Here is a 20,299-nt window from a genome sequence, read left to right on the forward strand (position 1 = left end):
TCCAATTTAACGCCAGGGCCTCAAAGGAAATACGCCTAGGCTCGTAGCATGATTGGGCCCACTCTCGTAGGCTGGTTGATCGTACTAGGGAGTCATAGTTACTCCCCCGTTTACCCGCGCTTGGTTGAATAAAAACGCTAACGCCTCCGTTTAAGCCGGCGGGTGTTCAGGTGATTCTCCGCTGTTTCCAAGGTTCTCTTCCGTCATCCCTCTTCGCATGTCTTGCTTCGGGAAAAGGATCAAATTCACCCGGCCCCGCTGAATGTGCATTCTACTTCCATGAGTGCCACGGGTGGATTGTTGGGTTGATTACTTTCGTCTGGGATAAGCACGCGATTTAAAGTTTGCTCATTGATTACTTTCAGCCCAAATTCTGTCTCGACCTCCTTAAACAGGTTATAACTGATCCCATAGCCGCACTCAGTTGTCTATCAGTCTAACCTCTTGAAACTGCGGACAAAAGTTTATTCCTGGGTCAGACCTGCTCTTGTCCCCTTCCGCATAGGAATGTTGCAAAAGGCCTTCAAAGGTATGTACCTAGTAATTTCGGGAGTCAGCCACTCGTAGCAGAGATTCTTCTCCTCGGATGGCAATGGCAGTTCAATGGAACGATTTTTTTATTTTCTTATTGAGAAGTTTCGCTAGATTTAAAACAGATTTGTCTCATCAGTTCAAAAACATTTGGTCGGCCGCGTTTTTTTTGTGACGTTTAAACTCAAAGTTATCTACAAGGTGGATGGATATACAAGAATATTATTTCGCTGATAATTAAAAAATACCACTTCTATTAGAGCCTGTTTACAAGGAGGGAGGGTAACCCAAACAGCAAGAGGGTTAAACTAGCGCTCGCACATTTCTACTTATTATTTTTACGCGACGTGTTTACAAAGCATCCTGATAGGGTTGCCCTAGCAACAGGGTTACCCTAAATGTACCTCCCTTGTAAACGCTCTGCTAAGGGATAACTCATGACCAGTAACTCATGAAAATTTGAATGAGTTAGCCAAGTTTTCTTACTAGATTTTAAACATCTGAACAATATTATGTATTTTCTTTATGCGATGATAATACCTGACCTTTTTTCCATATAACGTGTATAAAATGGAGAATTCAAGATTTCGTCCAAATCTTGGACGTTACAAGGCATGTTAGTTTAGTCTTCACATGACGAAACACATCAGTTAAGCTGGTTGATTCGTTTGACTCGTGTCGGCTTCCTGGGAAATTTTGCTTTTAACCAGAGTACCTTGAACCCTCTTGCTAGGATAACCCTAGGACCAGGGTTACCCTTCCCCTTAGATACCATTCTCAACAAGTTTCTGTATTGGAATTTTGTTACATCCACGCCCATTCTCCGCCTCTGCCTCGTCTCTGCCAGTACATTTACAGTTCCTTATTTCTTTAATTATAAATTCTAAGACCCTGAGCCGTTTGATATTAAGGTGTCACTGAAAGAATACACAGCGTCAGTAAACCTTCTCAGTCCCTTAATTGTTTCCGGAAGTTTCGGTCCAGCTCTCGGTAGTTGCATCACTACTATGCGCAAAATGCGTCATTGAAAGAACGATATCTTGCTTCACTGCCTATCAAATCCTTAGCACAGATGCCAGAAATCTCAGCAGCAATAGAAATCATGTTAGTGTTCACTTTCAGGTGCAACGAAGCGCTTTTTGTTGCCCTTCATCTGCTCTAAATGCCTCGACGCTACGCAACTTCTTCTTTGTTCTAGCTTGGTACTACTCAGGTGATCGAGGGAAATCCTGTTCTCCTGTTGATAGATCTAGAATTTGACGGTGTTGCTTGATCAGCCCAACACGATAGAACCTCGCCCACGACTCTGCGTCTTTACTTTGCATCAGACGCCCATCGCTCTCGCTACAGATCACACAACATTCTCGCTACAGATCACACAAATTTCCTAGCTCAGTTCTTATGGAAGAATAAGACTGATCACAAAGATAACCCATGCATATGCACAACAAAATGGACTGCACTTTCTATGGGATGATCCAGATCAGGATCGGTGATCCCAGATCACTCGGACCATGGTAGATCAAGTGGACCGATAAATCCTTGTCGAGAGTAGATTAATCGGTTCGAATGGTCTAACATGATCCAAGTGATCTGGGATCACTAATCCTGATCCGAATCATCTCAAAAGAACGCACCCTATTTAGCTGTAGGTACAAGTTTGGTTACCAAGCAAGTATTAGCAAGAGCAACATCTGCATAAGTTTCTTTATCATGACTCGTCGTATCTGCGAAAATGTATTGTACCAACATTATTAATATATCTACCTAATTTCCGTGCATTAACATCAAATTACATGTTTACATTACCGTAGTTAGTATCGTGCATTCAGATTTTTTAAGTTGTACTTTGTATTAGGATATAATCTTTGGCAAATGATGTAAAGCGTTCACGATTACTGTTGCTGCGTTAAAAAATATATCTACAATTAATGATTTACTTTAATGCCGGGCGTTTATTTTCTTTACTCGGATCCATAGCATATCTGGATATTTTTTCATTTAACACTCAACTTAATATTCTACAGTATAAGGTCTATAAGTAGTGGCGTGAGTTTAACGCATTCTGCAATATTTCTATTTTTGCAGCTTGTCTTATGATGCTCTGCAGTGACACCTTTTCTAGTTAATTTTGAAAGAAGAATTTAAAAACTTTGAAAACCTGCTTCATAATGGCAAATCTTACACAGTCAATGTGATCGTTGCGTGACTTCAGTTTTGCTGAATGCAGTACGTATACGTGGAGCGAAATCAAATTAATACACGACGGCTTGTTGTTATTGCTTTACTAAACTCATTACAAATAAGCACCCACACTAGAAATTTAGCATAATGCAAAAACATACGTGTTTCTAGTCAAATTCTTCATCATTATATGAGCTCTATTTTCGGATTCACATTTCATCACTGCAAAGTTTCGACTAAACGCAGAATTTAAATTTGACAATGACGCTCAGACTGACAGCCGAAGTTGAGACTGGATTGATACCTGAAATCTTTTCGATAAAAATCAGAGAAAAAATTTCGAATGTATCAGAAGATAGTATAAGACCCACGTTTACGATTTACTAAGGATAAGACAACTTTCAAACAACTTTGCATGTGTTTTGGTTCATGTTATTAAGAGTCCGCCTTCCTATCGAGAGCCCGATTTGGTAAAATGGCGTCATTCGGTAGCTTCCAGTGACGTCTCTTCAAAGTCGAATTTCTACAGGAAAGCTACCACTCTGAATGTCCGGCAAGACACTTTTTGAAAGTTTTAAAATAGATAAACTTTCATGCTGGACAGGTTTCGCTTATTCTCCTGAGATAAGTATTAGACCCAAATTTTCGGGTCCTAGGTGATGGACGATGAATTTAATTTCAATGTGCTTTTGCTCACGACTTGATATAAGATTCAAACAGAAGAAAAGTTAAAAGAAGAATGGAAAGAAGTTGCAGTCTAGTACAAAGAGGGACACACGCAGAGCTTGAGCTTGCATTTGTGGTCCGCCTACTCTATTATTAATAAGTAGCTTCTGTCTTTGTGATAACGCCTCCTTAGTTTAAGCCAAATGACTCGCTAAACTACATTTTTCTAACTTTTTCTACTTAATGTCCCTAAGACTTACAATATTAAAGATGCTGTTAAAAAACAAATGGACTCAGCACAGTCTTCTCGCAGCAAGGTGAGACGTATGTTATTACACAGTGAATAATGAAATAAAAGACCAGACAGACAGACAAACAAACTAAACGTACACAGACAGACAGACAGACAGACCGCGAGGGGGGCGTACAGATACACTATAGGTACTCAGACAGATCTGACGAATAGATAAGTGACTGTCTGACCATTTAGAACTTTTCCTAACTTGTGTCTTACTAAAAAAATTGCGCTCTGAAAGACAGATCGAAAGAAGTGTCTTACAGACACTGAGATCAATTAAAGGAATAGACTATCAAATGAATAACCGACAACATGTAAAGGGAAATGAGATTGGAAGCAGCCAATTTAACAGACAAACTTTTGGTCACTTTTGAATCAATTGAGGTTGTCAGACCGATAGAAAACCTTCGATTAGGCGGTCCTTCTTCCTTTCACTTTGATTTGGGAGGAAAAAGAAGTCAAGACAGGGATATCAATGAAGAAATGATTGTCTTTGATAGCAACTCTGTTGACAGACATAGGCCTACTCTGGGACCTTAAGTCGCCGTAATTTTAGGCGACTTAAGGCGATTTAAGGCGACTTTAGGAAAATTTGGTCAAAATGTTGCGCGACTTAAGGCAATTTAAGGCGACTTTAGGCGACTTAAGGAGAAAAAGGTGACATTTAGGTGAGTTACATGTTAGTGAATATGTTGCAGTTAATTTTTAATTTCAGTTAATTTGTGGTTTTCCTTTGTTTTAAATTCATTAGCATACATAACCATACCCAGAAACGATGGAAAAATAAAAATTAACTGAAAGAAAAATGAACTACAACATATACAAAATCAAAATCTGATAACACTACCTCTCTAGGGACACAATGTTGTAGCATAAGTTAATTCAGTCTTGAAGACATCTACATTAGTCTTCCAAATTTACAACAATCCCAGCTACCTAATATTTTGAACATTAAATATCAAGGTAGCTTGTGTTGCAGGTGTATTCTAACCGTGGTTAGTAAAATTTGCAAAGCAGCTCTAATATCCTTGTTCTGGGCCCTGATGCACTAAATGAATTACCAGCATTTTGAGTTCCCCTTCAACATGATTGGCAAATGGACAATGGCATTTTTAACAGTCCAGTCCTGGCATGTTCTCTAATCCTGATACACACACAGGGGGCCCAGAACTAGGATTTTGCCACTGTTTTGCAGATGGACTTAACCCAGAGTTTAGTTCCATCCGTGGCACAGGCTAATATCAAGGGTGTTGGTTTAGTATTACATTAGCAGAGACAAAATCTGAGTTAGAAGCAACCAAAAGGGTAAATTTTCTCTTGGTCTTTAAATGCATTATTTCATAATATAAGGGACAAAAAATCAATGGTTCCTGCATTTCTTTTTCCAAAAAATAAAACCCTAAAAGTAGAGTATTTCAATACATCTCTGTAAAATACTGTGAGCTGGTTTGTAGCAAAAACTTTATATTGAAGTGTCTTTTTTTCATAATTTGACAACAAACATTTAAGTAATTAATTTAAAACATCTAAAATCACTTATCGATATCGCACATTATGGAAATGACGATCCCCATTGTATGTCTTGGCAGTTGCTCTGCCAATGTTTGTCCCCACACGTTTGGCTAAGAGGATGTTTTCCCAACTGAATTCAAAACAAAAAGTTTGTACTTTTCGCCGTATATATATTGCTCCTTTCCTGTCTCAGTCAAACAAAACACTTCCAAATACTTGCTTCGCTAGTGAACCGTACTCTCTTATCCATGGTCTCTCTGGAAACTTTCCAGTCGGGTTGATTTCATGAGTGCATTTATGCACCAGCAGAAACAACTAAGCTTAGCTTCAACCAACCTCGCTTGGTCTGTTCCACGCGGCAGCGTTTACGCTCTCAGCACAAAAGGAAGCATTGTGCGTCATGTTTAAACCGATGGCAGTACCAAGTGTAAACGTTTCCATAATTATGTCAGAAATTTCCATTTAAAAGGAGATCTTTAAACGAAAACGCGAGGCACAACATTTTATCCGCCATTTTGCTTCTCCCAGAATTCCACTTCAGTCGCAAGCTAATTTCCATGGTTTCTCGGTCCCGCCCTCTCCCCGCCTCCAGACCAGTTAGTCACGTGATCAAAACACTACTTTCTGGGCGGCCATAACGTGGAGGAAAGAACAGTATTATTTCGCTTTTCTACGTTCTTCATCAATAATGGTCGATTACATCAAATCGTTGGCAGGGAGCAATCACGACAACATAAACAAAGAGCAGTATTACGCACCTTCGATGTACAAAGCTTGAATTTCTGTCTGGAAGGGAAGACCTAAAGAGACGACTGTATACGTACAAGCTAAGCTAAGTGTTCAAGTTTATAAGAGTGATTGTGTTTCTGTCAATGATAGATGGATATAATTCGACGGTAAATACAGATCAGAGGTTGTGTGCTGGAGAAAAAACTTATCATTAGTTGCTCTTAAAATCTGGGTCGATAATTTACATGGACACTTCTTTCGATTGACCTTTAGACTTGTAATATATAGATTTAGCCAGGGCTAAAAGCGAAGCTCCAATTAATAAATTTATAATTTAAATCAAAAAATAAACTTTTAATCTACAAATCATTTAACTTAAGGGCACATTCATGTGACGTTTGAGGGAAAGGCTAAATTATTTTAGAGTGAAACATCTTACATCGAATTGATAACCTTATATGTACACCCAAAAAATAGCAAACATCTTCGATCACATTCAAGATCACCGTAGTTACTAAAACAAGGAATGACCTACAATAACCTACAATGACCTACAATGATCTACAATGACCTACAATGGCCTACAATGACCTACAATGATCTACAATGACCTACAATGACCTACAATGATCCACAATGACCTACAATGAGCTACTATGACCGAACGTGTAATCCCTGTAATGAGCTAAAAGGAAGATTTTAGAAAAAGACAAAAAAAAAAAAGATCAGGGGACATGTGTGCATAAACGTAACGTGTTTAGTCTACTGCATGACAGCCCATTTAACGATGACAGCATCTCTGATTATTACGCTTGGAGATAAATTTACAGTGTAATAATATATGTATGATGATACTGTGACTTTTGTCCAAACCATCCCTTGCAACCTTTCGCATTAGTTTTATTTTGTCTTGTCTTTTTTTCAAACAAATTGAACAAATACAGTCACCCCAACAGTCGATCCGGGGGGATCTTCAAGGGACGTAAGGGTAGAGATGAACAAAGGAGGCCTTCAAATTCTGACCCTGTTCAAAAGAAAAATTGTTCATTTTTTTTAAGTACCCTGGCCTGTATAAGACATCATAAGACCCTTTAAATGGCTTTCGGTCCAACAGGATGCTCTGTTTGTAACGCTAAATAGTAAAATCCATATCCTGCTCAGCGGCCCATACCCATCTAGGCCAAATAAGGGAGTGCCTGCATGACTTCCGTCAATACAGGGTATAATAGTGCTATACCAGTAAAAATGCGATTGCAATAATCTATTTTCAAGTTTCTCAAGTTACCTGAGATCAGGCACGATTTTTGTTTTGCCTTTTCAAAATGTGCTTGGCAATTTAATACTATGAGCCTAGTGTCACATCCAAGCGTGACACACGACAAACATCAGTGTCTGTCATTTTGTAGCTCATTGTAGGACTTTAACTTTAACTCATTTAGCTCATAGTAGCTCATTGTAGCTCGTAGTAGCTCATCGTAGATCATTGTAGGTCATTGTAGGTTATTCCTTGTTTTAGTAACTACGACACACGTCCCCTGGTCTTTTTTTTTGTCTTTTTCTAAAATCTTCATTTTAGCTCATTACAGGGGTTACACGTTCGGTCATAGTAGCTCATTGTAGGTCATTGTAGATCATTGTAGATCATTGTAGGTCGTTGTAGATCATTGTAGGTCATTCCTTGTTTTAGTAACTACGTCAAGATCACAGTAGATTGGGCCTCGAAAACAAATTCTTGGAAAACAAATCACGCCGAATTTTTTTGCGTTCGACAGGTTTACTTTACAAATTCTTGCCAACAAATCTGGGGGTGTTTAAACCAACCTTTTATAATTTTTATACATCACCTTTGAGGTGAAACAGTACTATTTATCATACAGACCTCGGACAGAATGCAGTATTTCACAATTTTTCAAGACAAATTGCACTCAGTCAATATTCAGGACGATCAATCGTAAAGCGAAACCGTTCAAAAATTTCCAAAATCACCCACATGGGCAGCCGGTTCTCGTTTCTATAGTGCGAGCTGTCAGTGTTTTCGAGTGTTTGAATGAACTTTAATAGAGTTAAGCTTCAACATAATAGCGAATTTATTATTTTTTTTTTTGTTATTTGATGGTTTCAGTTATAACGATGTGTAATCTTATAAAGCGTTTGATACGCGCGACATTTTTGAGTACTCCTGCAAGCGATGTTTATGAACGATGTAAACAAACGGCACAGACAAGCGATTAAAATTGCAAGAGAGACTACTAACAATCAAAAAAAGAAATATAATTCGGTGAAACATTTACAGAGATAACAATTTTCATTCATAAAGACAAGTACTAAAGTGTCTCTAAAAATCCTGAGTCTCGGCGTGAAGCTTTATAAGCCGGCTTAACGGCGCGGGTGTTTACTGTTTTCCAAGGTGAACTCCTCGAAGCAAGAAAATCGCTCAAAGTTTTCTTTCTACAGCCAAATTTATAACTCAATATTCTTCGGAACGTTTTCTTTCTATCTGTGGTGAGCAAATATATCTGAAGGCTTTTTAAAGTTCTGTAAGCTTATATCAAACCGTTCAAACCTGATACTAGGTCAGATCATTGACTCAAACTACGGCTACAAACGTGCATAAACGTGCCGCATAAACTGTCAGCGTGAAAAGACTTCATGAAATTAGATATAACAAAAACAAACATCAAATACAGTAGTTACTCAGGCTTACCATTCGAGATTCAGTTCCTGAAAGCTATCAAGGAAGGCCACAGTTGCTTGAGACTTTTAAACCCTCTTACGCATTAAGCAAGGTGAAAAACGAAAACGATGCCATCCGAAATCGAATTACCAAATTTTGACAAGCGACGCGTTCCTCGACCAAAAATCCAGTAAACAAACCAGCCATGAATAACAGAAGACTCTTGATAGCAGCTGTATTTCATTTTGTACATCCAGAAGAAAAAGACAGTTAAAAACATTACAAGTTAACACAAAACTCTTCAGCTTCAGCTGTCAAAGTAAATAATTTTCAAGATGCTGTATAATTTTTTCGCATGAACTCACCTGTCAAATTTTGACCAATCAGAGTATAAAAATTGGACGTAGAGCGTGACCAACGCGTGACCATGGTAAGATAAGGTCTATCTTCCCCGCCTGTACTTTTAAAAAAACTGGCTGAATTTTCGCTTCCGAAGTCAGTTTGAAATCAAAATTCTAATAGTGCGGGGCCATAGTGACATAAACACAACATATTTGATATGAATCCTTGGAAAAAATAAACTTGAGCCTGCGATCATTTCAATCTGGTAATTAATCAGCGGATAACTTCAAAAAAATACTCGACCTCGATGGGTCAACACTTGAGCCCGCGGTACGGTCAGGTGATACTGGTCAGTTTATGTCCTGTTTTGACAGCTGTCAATTGATCACAACATTGATGTGAAATTAGTTTTCTCTTGGGCTCCCAAACTAGTTAAAATGTGAGAGTAAACATTGGTTTTCCTGTGGTGCGGACGGACGGTCGGTCGGCGGTCGGCGGTTGGTGTACGGTCACGTGATTACCAAATTTTCTGGGATGGGTAGATTTACTTAACAATGGGGCTCCGCCCACGCGCGCTTCGCGCGCGCGTGGAGCTCCGCTATTAACTACCAGAAAATTTAGATTAATGTTGTGGCGGCAATAATATTTTTTTTTTCTCCCTTCAACCTACCTGTATTGATCTTAGTTACTTGAAATGTCTTTTATTGTTGGACTCTCACAAAGCAGTAGAAAAGAGTTTTAACTATATTTTGTTCGGGGTGCAAAGAAAGTCAGCTTTACAGCTTGCCTAGCATACACTAGCCTGAAAGCCATTTTGACTAACCCCAATTTTTTTTATGAATGGGACTGATTACAGTTCTTCTGTAATCTGAATTCCCTAAAAAACTTTACTTGCCAGCCAGGCAAGTTAAAAACGCAGTTCACTAGCCCAATCATAAAATCCAGTACCCCAGGGCTATTACCTGGACACTACTCTGTCTACTCTCTTTGCACACTGTTTAATGTAATTTAGCTAGAACTTGAACCTTTGAATGCCTTTTTAAACAATATTTTTACTCAGAAACTGATGAGACAAACCACCCGGATGAAATTAATAAAATACCTGTACAAGTACTGGATAAAGTTGTGTACTATATGTTGTCATTTTTGCATAAACAATACAGGAATGATTATTCTTGTATTGCTTACGACTAATTAGTACGTGTAGTAAATTGTGTAAAGTAATTAAATGTATAAATTAGAGGGCTGGAGAAGAAATTAATGGGTCTTAAGTCACCGTGGGAGTTTTTTTGTGGGGGGTGGGGTGGGTGTGTGGCTAATATTATTGAACACGGGTTATTACACACTTTATGAGAAATCATGCATTCTGGAAATAGAAAACTAAAAAAGTAATAACTACAAGACAATTTGAACCTTGTTAAGATTTGAATGATTTAGTGACTTAAGGAAACTAAAGGCGACTTTAGGCGACTTAAGGCGATTTTAGGCGACTTAAGGCGATTTTAAGCGACTTAAGGCGACTTTGGGCGACTTTAGGCCACTTTAGGTCCCAGAGTAGGCCTAGACATATCAAATAGCCTAATGATATTGTGACTGAGTTCTGAACCTAGGGGACAGGTTGTAGGAGCTGTTAGAGGGACAGACAGTTAAATCCCACAACTACCTTGTTATTGGTAGGAAAAACCGTGCCAAGAAAACGCAAACAAGACCAAACCTCGATCATGCATAGATCACCTAAAGAATGGCGCAACGAAATGTGGCTACTACAAGATTTACGATGCTGCCGGGAGTGGATTCACTGTGTACTGTGACATGGAAACAGAACCTGGGGCGGCCTGGACACTTGTCATGTCTTGGAGCTTCAAAAACAAGCTGTTCTCGAACTTTAGGTACTTTTCAAATGAGCAAAATAAAAGTAAAATTGTGTGATAATCACTGTTGCGGCACTCCCTCCTCCCTTTTATGCTTATCTGACGTCGGAGTGTTACTCTCAAACGAGAATTGGGGAAAAAACGGTCAGGCTGAGGATACTCTTGCGTAGCTTTTTTTTTCAGCGAAAACGTCTCACATCTTTTTAATAATTGCATTAAAAAACAGAAAAGGGAAGGAAAAAACAAAACAGGCATAGCCATTTGTATGTTGGCTAACGGGGTCATCAAAATACTGTAACTTTGAACAATTTTGTTTTCTTTGACAGGACAACTCCCTTGTCAATCAACGATCCTGTGAACGAAAACTCCCCTAACTGGTTCCTTTACCGGCTAACGATGGCCAGATTAAAGTCGCTAAGGGACGTATCCACTCACTGGAGAGCCACGTGCAGCTTTGACAAGTACGGCATCAACAACTACAAAGATTACGTCCGTGGGAAGTTTGCGGAGGCTGACATCTTTGCCTTCCTTGGTCGCGGTGTTTGCCTTAAGACCGAGCTTGTCAACATTCGTGGTCATATTGGAATTCACAAGACAGCTAAGTTCTTCCAGCTTAAAGCTCGTTACACTCCTCACATCGAGAGCACTGAAAAGGGTTGCCAGTTTAACCCCACTGTCGGCGCAGTTAGAAGCGAGGATAATTTTGGCCTTTACCTTAATACAAACCCCAAGTTTACTTGTACAATGAATGGTGACTCTACCACTCAGTGGTGGTTCGGTGCCTATAAGTAACACTCTGGTGGATTATTTCGCGCGTAAACACTAGGCATTTACTTTGAGTTTGGCATGCGCGCATTGTGTTGTAAGGGCTGTGAAACCTTTTAACTGAACTGTGCCACCTCTTTAATACAAGTAAACAACAGATGAAGAATGGTTAGCGCAAAACAAGGAAGATGCCAACAAAACTGTACATTTTCAACCCACTTTTTATTGTTTTTATCTCAGCCTGAACAGACGACTATAAAGTAACCAAATGATAAATTTATAAAGTAAACAATTTCGTCAGAGGCATTTGATTCAAGTTTTTGGAATAAGTTAAACAAAAAAGTACCATATCCACTGTTTATCGTTTCTGGTTTTTTCTGATTTAGTCTTCTAAACATGTAAAACAAATGTAGTCTCATCATATAAATTTCTCTTTACAAAACCAAAGCGTTTTCTTCAGTCGTTCCTTTATTTCTTAGCTTGTTGCTAGTCAAGGGGCAATACGTTCGAAGTTGAAACTTGCATTCTGAATATTCCGTGCGTTTCCTGCAGGCTCCTACATTTCAGTGTTGTTTCTGAGATAACTGGTCCGACCACGTGATTAGTCCAACTGGGATTGGCCGCAGGGAATAATAGGTACCTTTGACAGGCCCAAAGGAATCTGTACGATTTGCTTCCCGTAGAATCTCTCAATTTTCTCGTAGGCCGGAGGCCTCTTAGGGGAAATAAAACGCACTATTCCTTTGGGTCCAGTATCAAAAATACATTATTATTCATTCAAAATATTTCGCTGTTTCCTGATAATATTTGATCCCCCAGCTAAAAGGCCACTTGCGCGATGACGTCTTTTTACTACTGAGACCAGAATCCTTTTTATTTCTTTCTATCTTTTCTTTTTCTTTCTGAGGTTTAGCTAACAAAATCTTTAATTTGCAAAAGAAAACAAAACCAGGGAGGAATTTTAGGAATTGAAACAAAAAATACTTTCATACACCCCCGTAGTTCCTTCGAAAACGAGACTACCAGATTCCGAACCAAAATGGCCAAAGTCTGTAACCGCTTTCAGACCGAATCGGTGCAAAAGCCATACCCTTTTGAGCTTCACACCCTTTATGACTTATATTTACTTGGCGACTTGGCTATTGACTCAGAGACCATGAGGGCGAGAGGAATAATTGTCTAGTAAATTCCAACTAGTTGGTCAAAAGTATCGAGACGAAACAGCTTTTCCGGTAAAACGCGATTCACCGGCCATTGTTTGGGTTTTCAAAGCCGGCGCTTTTCGCAACTGAGCTATGGAGACCCGTATATTGGGAGCAGGCTTATTCTTAACCTAACTTAACTTATCTTAACGTGGGTTCGAATCCCGTTGAAGTCCCGAAATTTCAGTTTCATGTTAATTTGCAATTGCTTAAATTGCAACGACCACTGCGACGATCATATCATAATTTATACTTTGAATTTCCGCAGTTCACATCATCTTTATTCTAAATGAAGAGTCGTTTTAAGAGAGCTTTCTTTTCAGTATGTTGCTGTTATAAATAACTGTACGTAACTGTAAATTTGGAAAACGTTCTCCACAATGTGTATGATAACTTATTAATCAGTAACAATAACTAAAGAATGCAGTAATGAAGAACAATTTTTGCAATACTGTTGAAGGGAATAATGCCGACAGTCACGTGCACATGTTTTCCTCTCAGTATTGTGAGCTGTAAAACTCACACCTTTGGATAACTGGCTTTGTTTCTAAGTTAAAATATCACCAGGTTATTGAAAATCAGTTCTGTAGAGTTGGGGCGGTGATTATCTGGAAAAAAATGGTTGTGTTTGTCACATTAATTTCCCAAGATATTGCGATTTTTGTTAAAAATTAAAAAGGTCGTCGGAAAATTTCAGTATAAAGACAAGGCGTCCCCTCTGAAGAATTTTCTGATGAAAGTTTACTGCTACTTCATGACCTCGGATTTTCGACTGAACCCATCATGGTGGGTGATAGTTTCGGATGAGACGAAAAAGCCACCTAAAACTTTCGAGAGGAGCAAGTTCTGTTAAGGCATCCGAACAGACGGCGGCTCCAAATTAACCAATGAAAAAGGCTTATAAAGCATAGGGAAAACTATTGGAGACATTTCGGGCAATACTGACATTGGGCGGCTTTTAGTGCCCCTGAAATTTTGTCTACCAGTTCCTACCATTATTCCTAACCACCTTCTCATGATCCCCTTTCCCTTTATATTTACTCTCTTTATAAATTCTTTTAGTTCCCTCTTTGATTTATCATCCGAGAATAAAACAACGTGAGGTCAAATACTTCACAATAGTTTGAAAATTCAGTGACGTGTCATATTTATTTCTGTTTTAAGGACAACATAGAGAAGTAATATCCTTCCTTGATTTTGCAATCAGAGACTCAGTAGTTTTTTTGAACCCTTCAAGGACCAAGATTAATATACAAATTCTCCAGGCTGGCCTTCATAGATTTCTCGAAAAATTGGTTGAGAGAATTTGTAAAAAGATCAAAGCGTATTTTCTTTAGTGATTATAACATTAATTCTTATAACCTTTCCACCTGACTATTTACGGCAATTTTTAAGAGAAAATTGATGTTGGTCACTCATGGGAAGAGTTAAAACTGTTTGACAATAAGAGACGCCACTCTTAATAATTTCTTTTTAGTGCTTGTATTCTTATGGTATAGCGATACGTTCTTATCATACATTTTATAGACCTAATTTACATCACTATATTTATAATCTTAAGCATTTTATTTCCGCGTTTGTTTGTTAGGGGGTGGGGTTATTCTAAAGACTATGCTTTGTTCTAGAGTACGGATTTGCTGAGTTTTTGTACCGGGACTTACCCCTGTCTTTCAAAGCTCAATGTCTCCCTTAAAGTAAAGAGGGTTGTGTCTGACTGGGCGTCATGGTGTTGCACAGACACAGGGCTATCATCTGGGGTGCATTTGGGGTAGTCTGGTTAAATTCCAGGGGGGTGGGGTTGTTGTAGAGTTTGATGTGTTTTTGCACTCTTATGCAGTTTGTTTCTGTTTGCATGCAAGTAATGACCCACTCTGTTGATAATGTTCCTAGACAGCAAGCAGTTAGACTGGTGGTTGTAGGACTCGGTTTTGTTGAACAGTGTTGCCTTAGATTGTTTTTGGGAGACCAGCTTCAATGAAAAATGGGGTGAACTGGGGAAATGGCTTTGCAATCGGTGACACCGACGCTAAAAATTGTCCCTTAAAATGCCTTATTTTCCAGATCAATGAGAACTTCACTTTTGTTACCCTCAAGACAGACGATCCTATCAAATGAAAGCTTATGTATTCAATAATTTCTTTTTGAGGTGAGATTTTACTTTTCAAGTAACAAGGGCCATTAAATCCCCAATCAGTGCGAGAGACTGACATATTTTAGTAGCCCGGTTCTTCAAAAAACCGGGTATAATTACATTGATGATTATTCGAGAAAATAAAAATATTGATCAATTTCCGACTCCGAAACATCAACAAATCTGGCTGCCATTTTTACAACTGCTAGCTAAGTTCAATGTTATCTTTGGCATAAATACCACTCGTGATACTGAAAATTGTTTCAAAATTCACTCACCTCTAACGGCTCGTGATCGTGAAATTACGAGTGACAATTTCGAAATATCACCACAAATCATGCCATTACTTATACAAATACCTTATAAAGTTCCTATATATGAGTGCACTTCAGTCGTTTTTGTTCACGTTCAGGAAAAAATGTTGCCTTGTTAATATCAAGAAGAGATCATGCCTTTGTTGTGAAGTATTTGTATTGATAATAGCATGATTTGTAGAGATATTTGCCATAAATACCACGCGTGATATTTCGAAATTGTTATACGTAATTTCACAAGCCGTTAGGCGAGTGAAATTTGAGACAATTTTGAAATGTCACAAGTGGTATTTATGCCAAATATCGCGTACAAATCATCTATTATTTGTTAATAATACTACCCCCAAAAGGTTTGTAATTTTCACATGTAGGTAATTCAAATTAAGCTGAAATACCACTCTCTAAGCCAATCAAATTGCAGAAATTTTTCAAGTACTAGTATAATAAAAGTTATTTTTAAGACGGATCTATCTTATCTTTTGAGCTTAGTTTTTGTTTCATTACGTCTTGTTTTTGACCACGTACTGTTTTCCTGTTTTGATCTTTTGTTTTTACTTGTACTTGAATTTATGCTTAGCTCGCGAATATACTATATATATAGATATTCAATAGAGCAAACCTGTTGCAATATAAGCGATAAGATATTCAATAGCGCTCTCCTGGTCAGCTAACCCAAAAATATCCAGCTTTGGCTATAAAAAAAGCTACTATACTTTAACTAGTAAGTAGAGAAGAGTAGAAAAGTAGAAAAGAGTTAGAAGAGTAGGAAGATTAAGAAGAAGCAGAAGTCAAAGACGAATAAAGGCCAAGATGTAAATCAGATTCCTGGTACCTCATCGTGTAGCGAACGAGTTGCTCGAACACACCCCCACACCTTTATGCTTGCTTGAATTAAGGCGGGGAGTGAAGGGGGATTGCTGGGGGTTGGGAGAGGGTAGTAAAGGTTTTTACAAATGATCAAGTTGTCTACAGTCGAGGATCTTTATGAAGAGTTTTACTTCAACATACAACACCGTGAGGTCAACTTATTCACTGGCCACTAACCAATCAATGAACATCAAACAAAATTTTGGATCAAGTTAGGCCTTCTGGGAAACTTCCAACCTATGCCTTCCCTAACTCAACGTTAACGCTTACCTCTCACTTAGGGAAAAATATTTTGGTCAGGGTAGGGGTAGGTTGCAAGCTTTCCAAACACCTAAGTTGATCAGTATCTGCATTCTTCAATTCGCTGTATTGCAAATGCCTCTTCACAAGAACCGCCGAGTATCAGGTGAAAGGACAAAGTGCCCTTAAGTTTAGAGCAGATACGGTATGAGCAGGAGCCCATTGCTCCGCCTTGAAAGTAACCAATATAGGCCCTAAATGTGATCATTATCTAGCTGTATAAAGGCAACGGGATCAACCTTTCTATCTCACTAGCATTGGAGGCTTACTAGTGGGTAAGTATTCTATAGAAGCAAGATTCTCTGAGGGAACAAGATTCCCTCAGAGATTAGAAAACTGCCTCGTTTAAATGTTTTTAAAACTCCAATTCATGGGAAAGATTATTTTAATACACCATGACCCATTGTAACTCTTATTATTAATAATGTAAGTTTTTGTATTTTTAACATTATAGTCAATAGTTCCTTAGAGTATTTTAGTCTAGTTTTAAACACGATTCCTAGGAAGACCATGTAAAATGATACGATTTCGTGTATAAATAAAGATTGATAATGAAGCCTAAAAATAAGGGATACCTAATTTGGTCATTATATTGCTTAAATTCAAACACATGTTCTTCTTCAAGGGTTTGCCTTCCTTGTTTTGTTTTCGTTTAGGTAGAAAAAATTGCGAGCAGTAAACAAGTTGAATCTTACATTGTACCCGATCGAGCCTTAACTAGGCAATTCTGAATTCGAAGAGGGTTTCTCAGTGTCTTACATGTACGAACTGTCATCCTCAAAGTCAATCATCGCACTTTACTTCAATGTTCGAGCTGGCCCTACGTTTTATTCTATTGCTCTATTAGGCCATACTGTTGCATGTTGTAGTGAAGTATTTTGAAAGTTAATTTTTAGACTGATCTATGTTATCTTTTAAGCTTAGTTTTGTTTCATTAAGTCTTGGTTTTGTCCACGTACTGTTTTCCTGTTTTGATCTTTTGTTTTTACTTGTACTTGAATTTATGCTTAGCTCGCGAATTTACTTGTTCCCATATTAGGAATGTTAGTCGCTTAGCATTGTCAGATGTTAGTTTTCAACAGGTGGTCGTGTTTGTTGTGTTAGAGCTGACCTTCAGTGGTTCTTTGGTACTTGTCACTTGCGGCTGTGCGTAGGCTAATCTTTTCGCTAACAATAGCAAACCTGTTGCAATATAAGCGATAAGATATTCAATAGAGCTCCTCTGGTCAGCTAACCCAAACGTGTCCAGCTTTGGCTATAAAAACCGCTACAGCATAACTATACTTGAACTAGTAAGCAGAGAAGAGTAGAAAAGTAGAAAAGAGTTAGCAGAGTAGGAAGATTAAGATTGTTAGCTGAAGTCAAAGAAGAATAAAGGCCAAGATATAAATCAGATTCCTGGTACCTCATCGTGTAGCGAGCGAGTTGCTCGAACACACCCCTACAATATGTATAAAAAACAAGATGTCAATTGCGACCAGAACTACTGGATGCTTGTCTGTCTAGTATTAAAGGGCCATATAGAACTTTCAACTGTTATTGGTTTTTTTGGAGAATTAAACATAATAGTTCATACTGTAAAGAGACCTAAAAATTGTTTATGTGTACTCACCAAAATGATCAAATAAAACAAAAAACTTGGTTTTATTTTCGTCAATTCGCAAACGTAAAAAGATTGAAAAATCACTTTGAATTTTCTCAGCCCCTTGACTGAGACTTGAGAGGCCTAGTGTCGGAGTTGCAGTATACCTGCGGTTTTTGTGCAAATTCACTGCACTTTTCGTTTTCGCTTTTAGTGAACTCACGGGGGGTCCGACAAGTCCACTCCGTTATCCTATGACAGTGCAGGAGGCCATCATGAAGTTGTGTTTAGTTTGTATTTTTCTTCTAGCTGTTATTTGCCAAGGAGAAATGGTAAATAAGACAATGATGCTTCCTTCGGTTTATCAACAATATTAATTTTACAATACACAATTTCTGGGAAACATAATCCAGTTACCCAGTTCTTTTTTTTAGGAAGAAATGGGGAGAAGACTGCTTCCCTACCCCACCTCTCCCCCCCCCCCCCCCCCACAGGGGCTTGAGATACAATTTTTGGGCATACAAAAATCCCTACCCCTGCCAGGAGCCGATTGACCCTACTTATGAGCTTGGCTGGGGGTCAGGGGGGGCAATTGAGGGAGCGGGTTGGAAGAAAACATCCCCGTACTCGACTCAGCGCTCTTCAGGGCTGCCTGTATCACAGATTGAAAAAAATAAATGTCATATATATTCACCAGGTTTAAAATTCACCATCTCATCTTAGTCATTGCGTATAAAATCATATACGAATTATCGGCCCCCAGGCGTATCAGGCTTTGATGAATATAATTTGAATGTGCTTTTGCTCACGACTTGATATAAGATTCAAACAAAAGGAAAATTTAAAGGAAGAATGGAAAGAAGTTGCAGTCTAGTACAAAGAGGGACACTACTCTATTATTAATAAGTAGCTTCTGTCTTTGCGGATAACGCCTCCTTAGTTTAAGCCAAATGACTCGCTCAAGTACATTTTTCTAACTTTTTCTACTTTATGTCCCTAAGACTTACAATATTAAAGATGCTGTTAAAAAACAAATGGACTCAGCACAGGCTTCTCGCAGCAAGGTGAGACGTATGTTATTACACAGTGAATAATGAAATAAAAGACCAGACAGACAGACAAACAAACTAAACGTACACAGACAGACAGACCGTGAGGGGGGCGTACAGATAGACACTATAGGCACTCAGACAGATCTGACGAATAGATAAGTGACTGTCTGACCATTTAGAACTTTTCCTAACTTGTGTCTTACTAAAAAAAATGCGCTCTGAAAGACAGATCGAAAGAAGTGTCCTACAGACACTGAGATCAAGAAAGGAATAGACTATCAAATGAATAACCGACAACATGTAAAGGGAAATGAGATTGGAAGCAGCCAATTTAACAGACAAACTTTTGGTCACTTTTGAATCAATTGAGGTTGTCAGACCGATAGAAAACCTTCGATTAGGCGGTCCTTCTTCCTTTCACTTTGATTTGGGAGGAAAAAGAAGTCAAGACAGGGATATCAATGAAGAAATGATTGTCTTTGATAGCAACTCTGTTGACAGACATATCAAATAGCCTAATGATATTGTGACTAAGTTCTGAACCTAGGGGACAGGTTGTAGGAGCTGTTAGAGGGACAGACAGTTAAATCCAACAACTACCTTGTTATTGGTAGGAAAAACCGTGCCAAGAAAACGCAAACAAGACCAAACCTCGATCATGCATAGATCACCTAAAGAATGGCGCAACGAAATGTGGCTACTACAAGATTTACGATGCTGCCGGGAGTGGATTCACTGTGTACTGTGACATGGAAACAGAACCTGGGGCGGCCTGGACACTTGTCATGTCTTGGAGCTTCAAAAACAAGCTGTTCTCGAACTTTAGGTACTTTTCAAATGAGCAAAATAAAAGCAAAATTGTGTGATCATCGCTGTTACGGCACTCCCTCCCCCTTTTATGCTTATCTGACGTCGCAGTGTTACTCTCAAACGAGAATTGAGGAAAAAACAGTCAGGCTGAGGATACTCTTGCGTAGCTTTTTTTTTTTTAGCGAAAACGTCTCACATCTTTTTAATAATTGCATTAAAAAACAGAAAAGGGAAGGAAAAAACAAAACAGGCATTGCTACTTGTATGTTGGCTAACGGGGTCATCAAAATACTGTAACTTTGAACAATTTTGTTTTCATTGACAGGACAACTCCCTTGTCAATCAACGATCCTGTGAACGAAAACTCCCCTAACTGGTTCCTTTACCGGTTAACGATGGCCAGATTAAAGTCGCTAAGGGACGTATCCACTCACTGGAGAGCCACGTGCAGCTTTGACAAGTACGGCAT

The 20,299-nt window shown here is 38.6% G+C and overlaps 2 protein-coding genes across 2 annotated transcripts in view; both read left to right on the plus strand.

Moving 5' to 3' along the window:
• The first annotated feature begins 3,668 nt into the window (after positions 1-3,668).
• Positions 3,669-11,981, plus strand: LOC140944615 (uncharacterized). The gene is made up of 3 exons (XM_073393733.1): positions 3,669-3,698; positions 10,614-10,825; positions 11,134-11,981. The coding sequence occupies exons 1-3, from the start codon at positions 3,669-3,671 to the stop codon at positions 11,597-11,599; spliced, it is 708 nt and encodes a 235-aa protein (XP_073249834.1). The 3' UTR covers positions 11,600-11,981.
• A 6,241-nt stretch (positions 11,982-18,222) lies between these two features.
• LOC140944616 (uncharacterized) overlaps positions 18,223-20,299 on the plus strand; it is a 2,399-nt gene continuing 322 nt past the window's right edge. Inside the window, exons 1-4 of the mRNA XM_073393735.1 lie at positions 18,223-18,300; positions 18,970-19,032; positions 19,635-19,846; positions 20,156-20,299. The exon at positions 20,156-20,299 is cut by the window's right edge and continues 322 nt beyond it. Coding sequence (XP_073249836.1) covers positions 18,223-18,300; positions 18,970-19,032; positions 19,635-19,846; positions 20,156-20,299 — 497 coding nt within the window. The remainder of the gene's footprint in view (positions 18,301-18,969; positions 19,033-19,634; positions 19,847-20,155) is intronic.

This window comes from Porites lutea, chromosome 7 (assembly GCF_958299795.1).
Source record: "Porites lutea chromosome 7, jaPorLute2.1, whole genome shotgun sequence".
NCBI lineage: Eukaryota > Metazoa > Cnidaria > Anthozoa > Scleractinia > Poritidae > Porites > Porites lutea.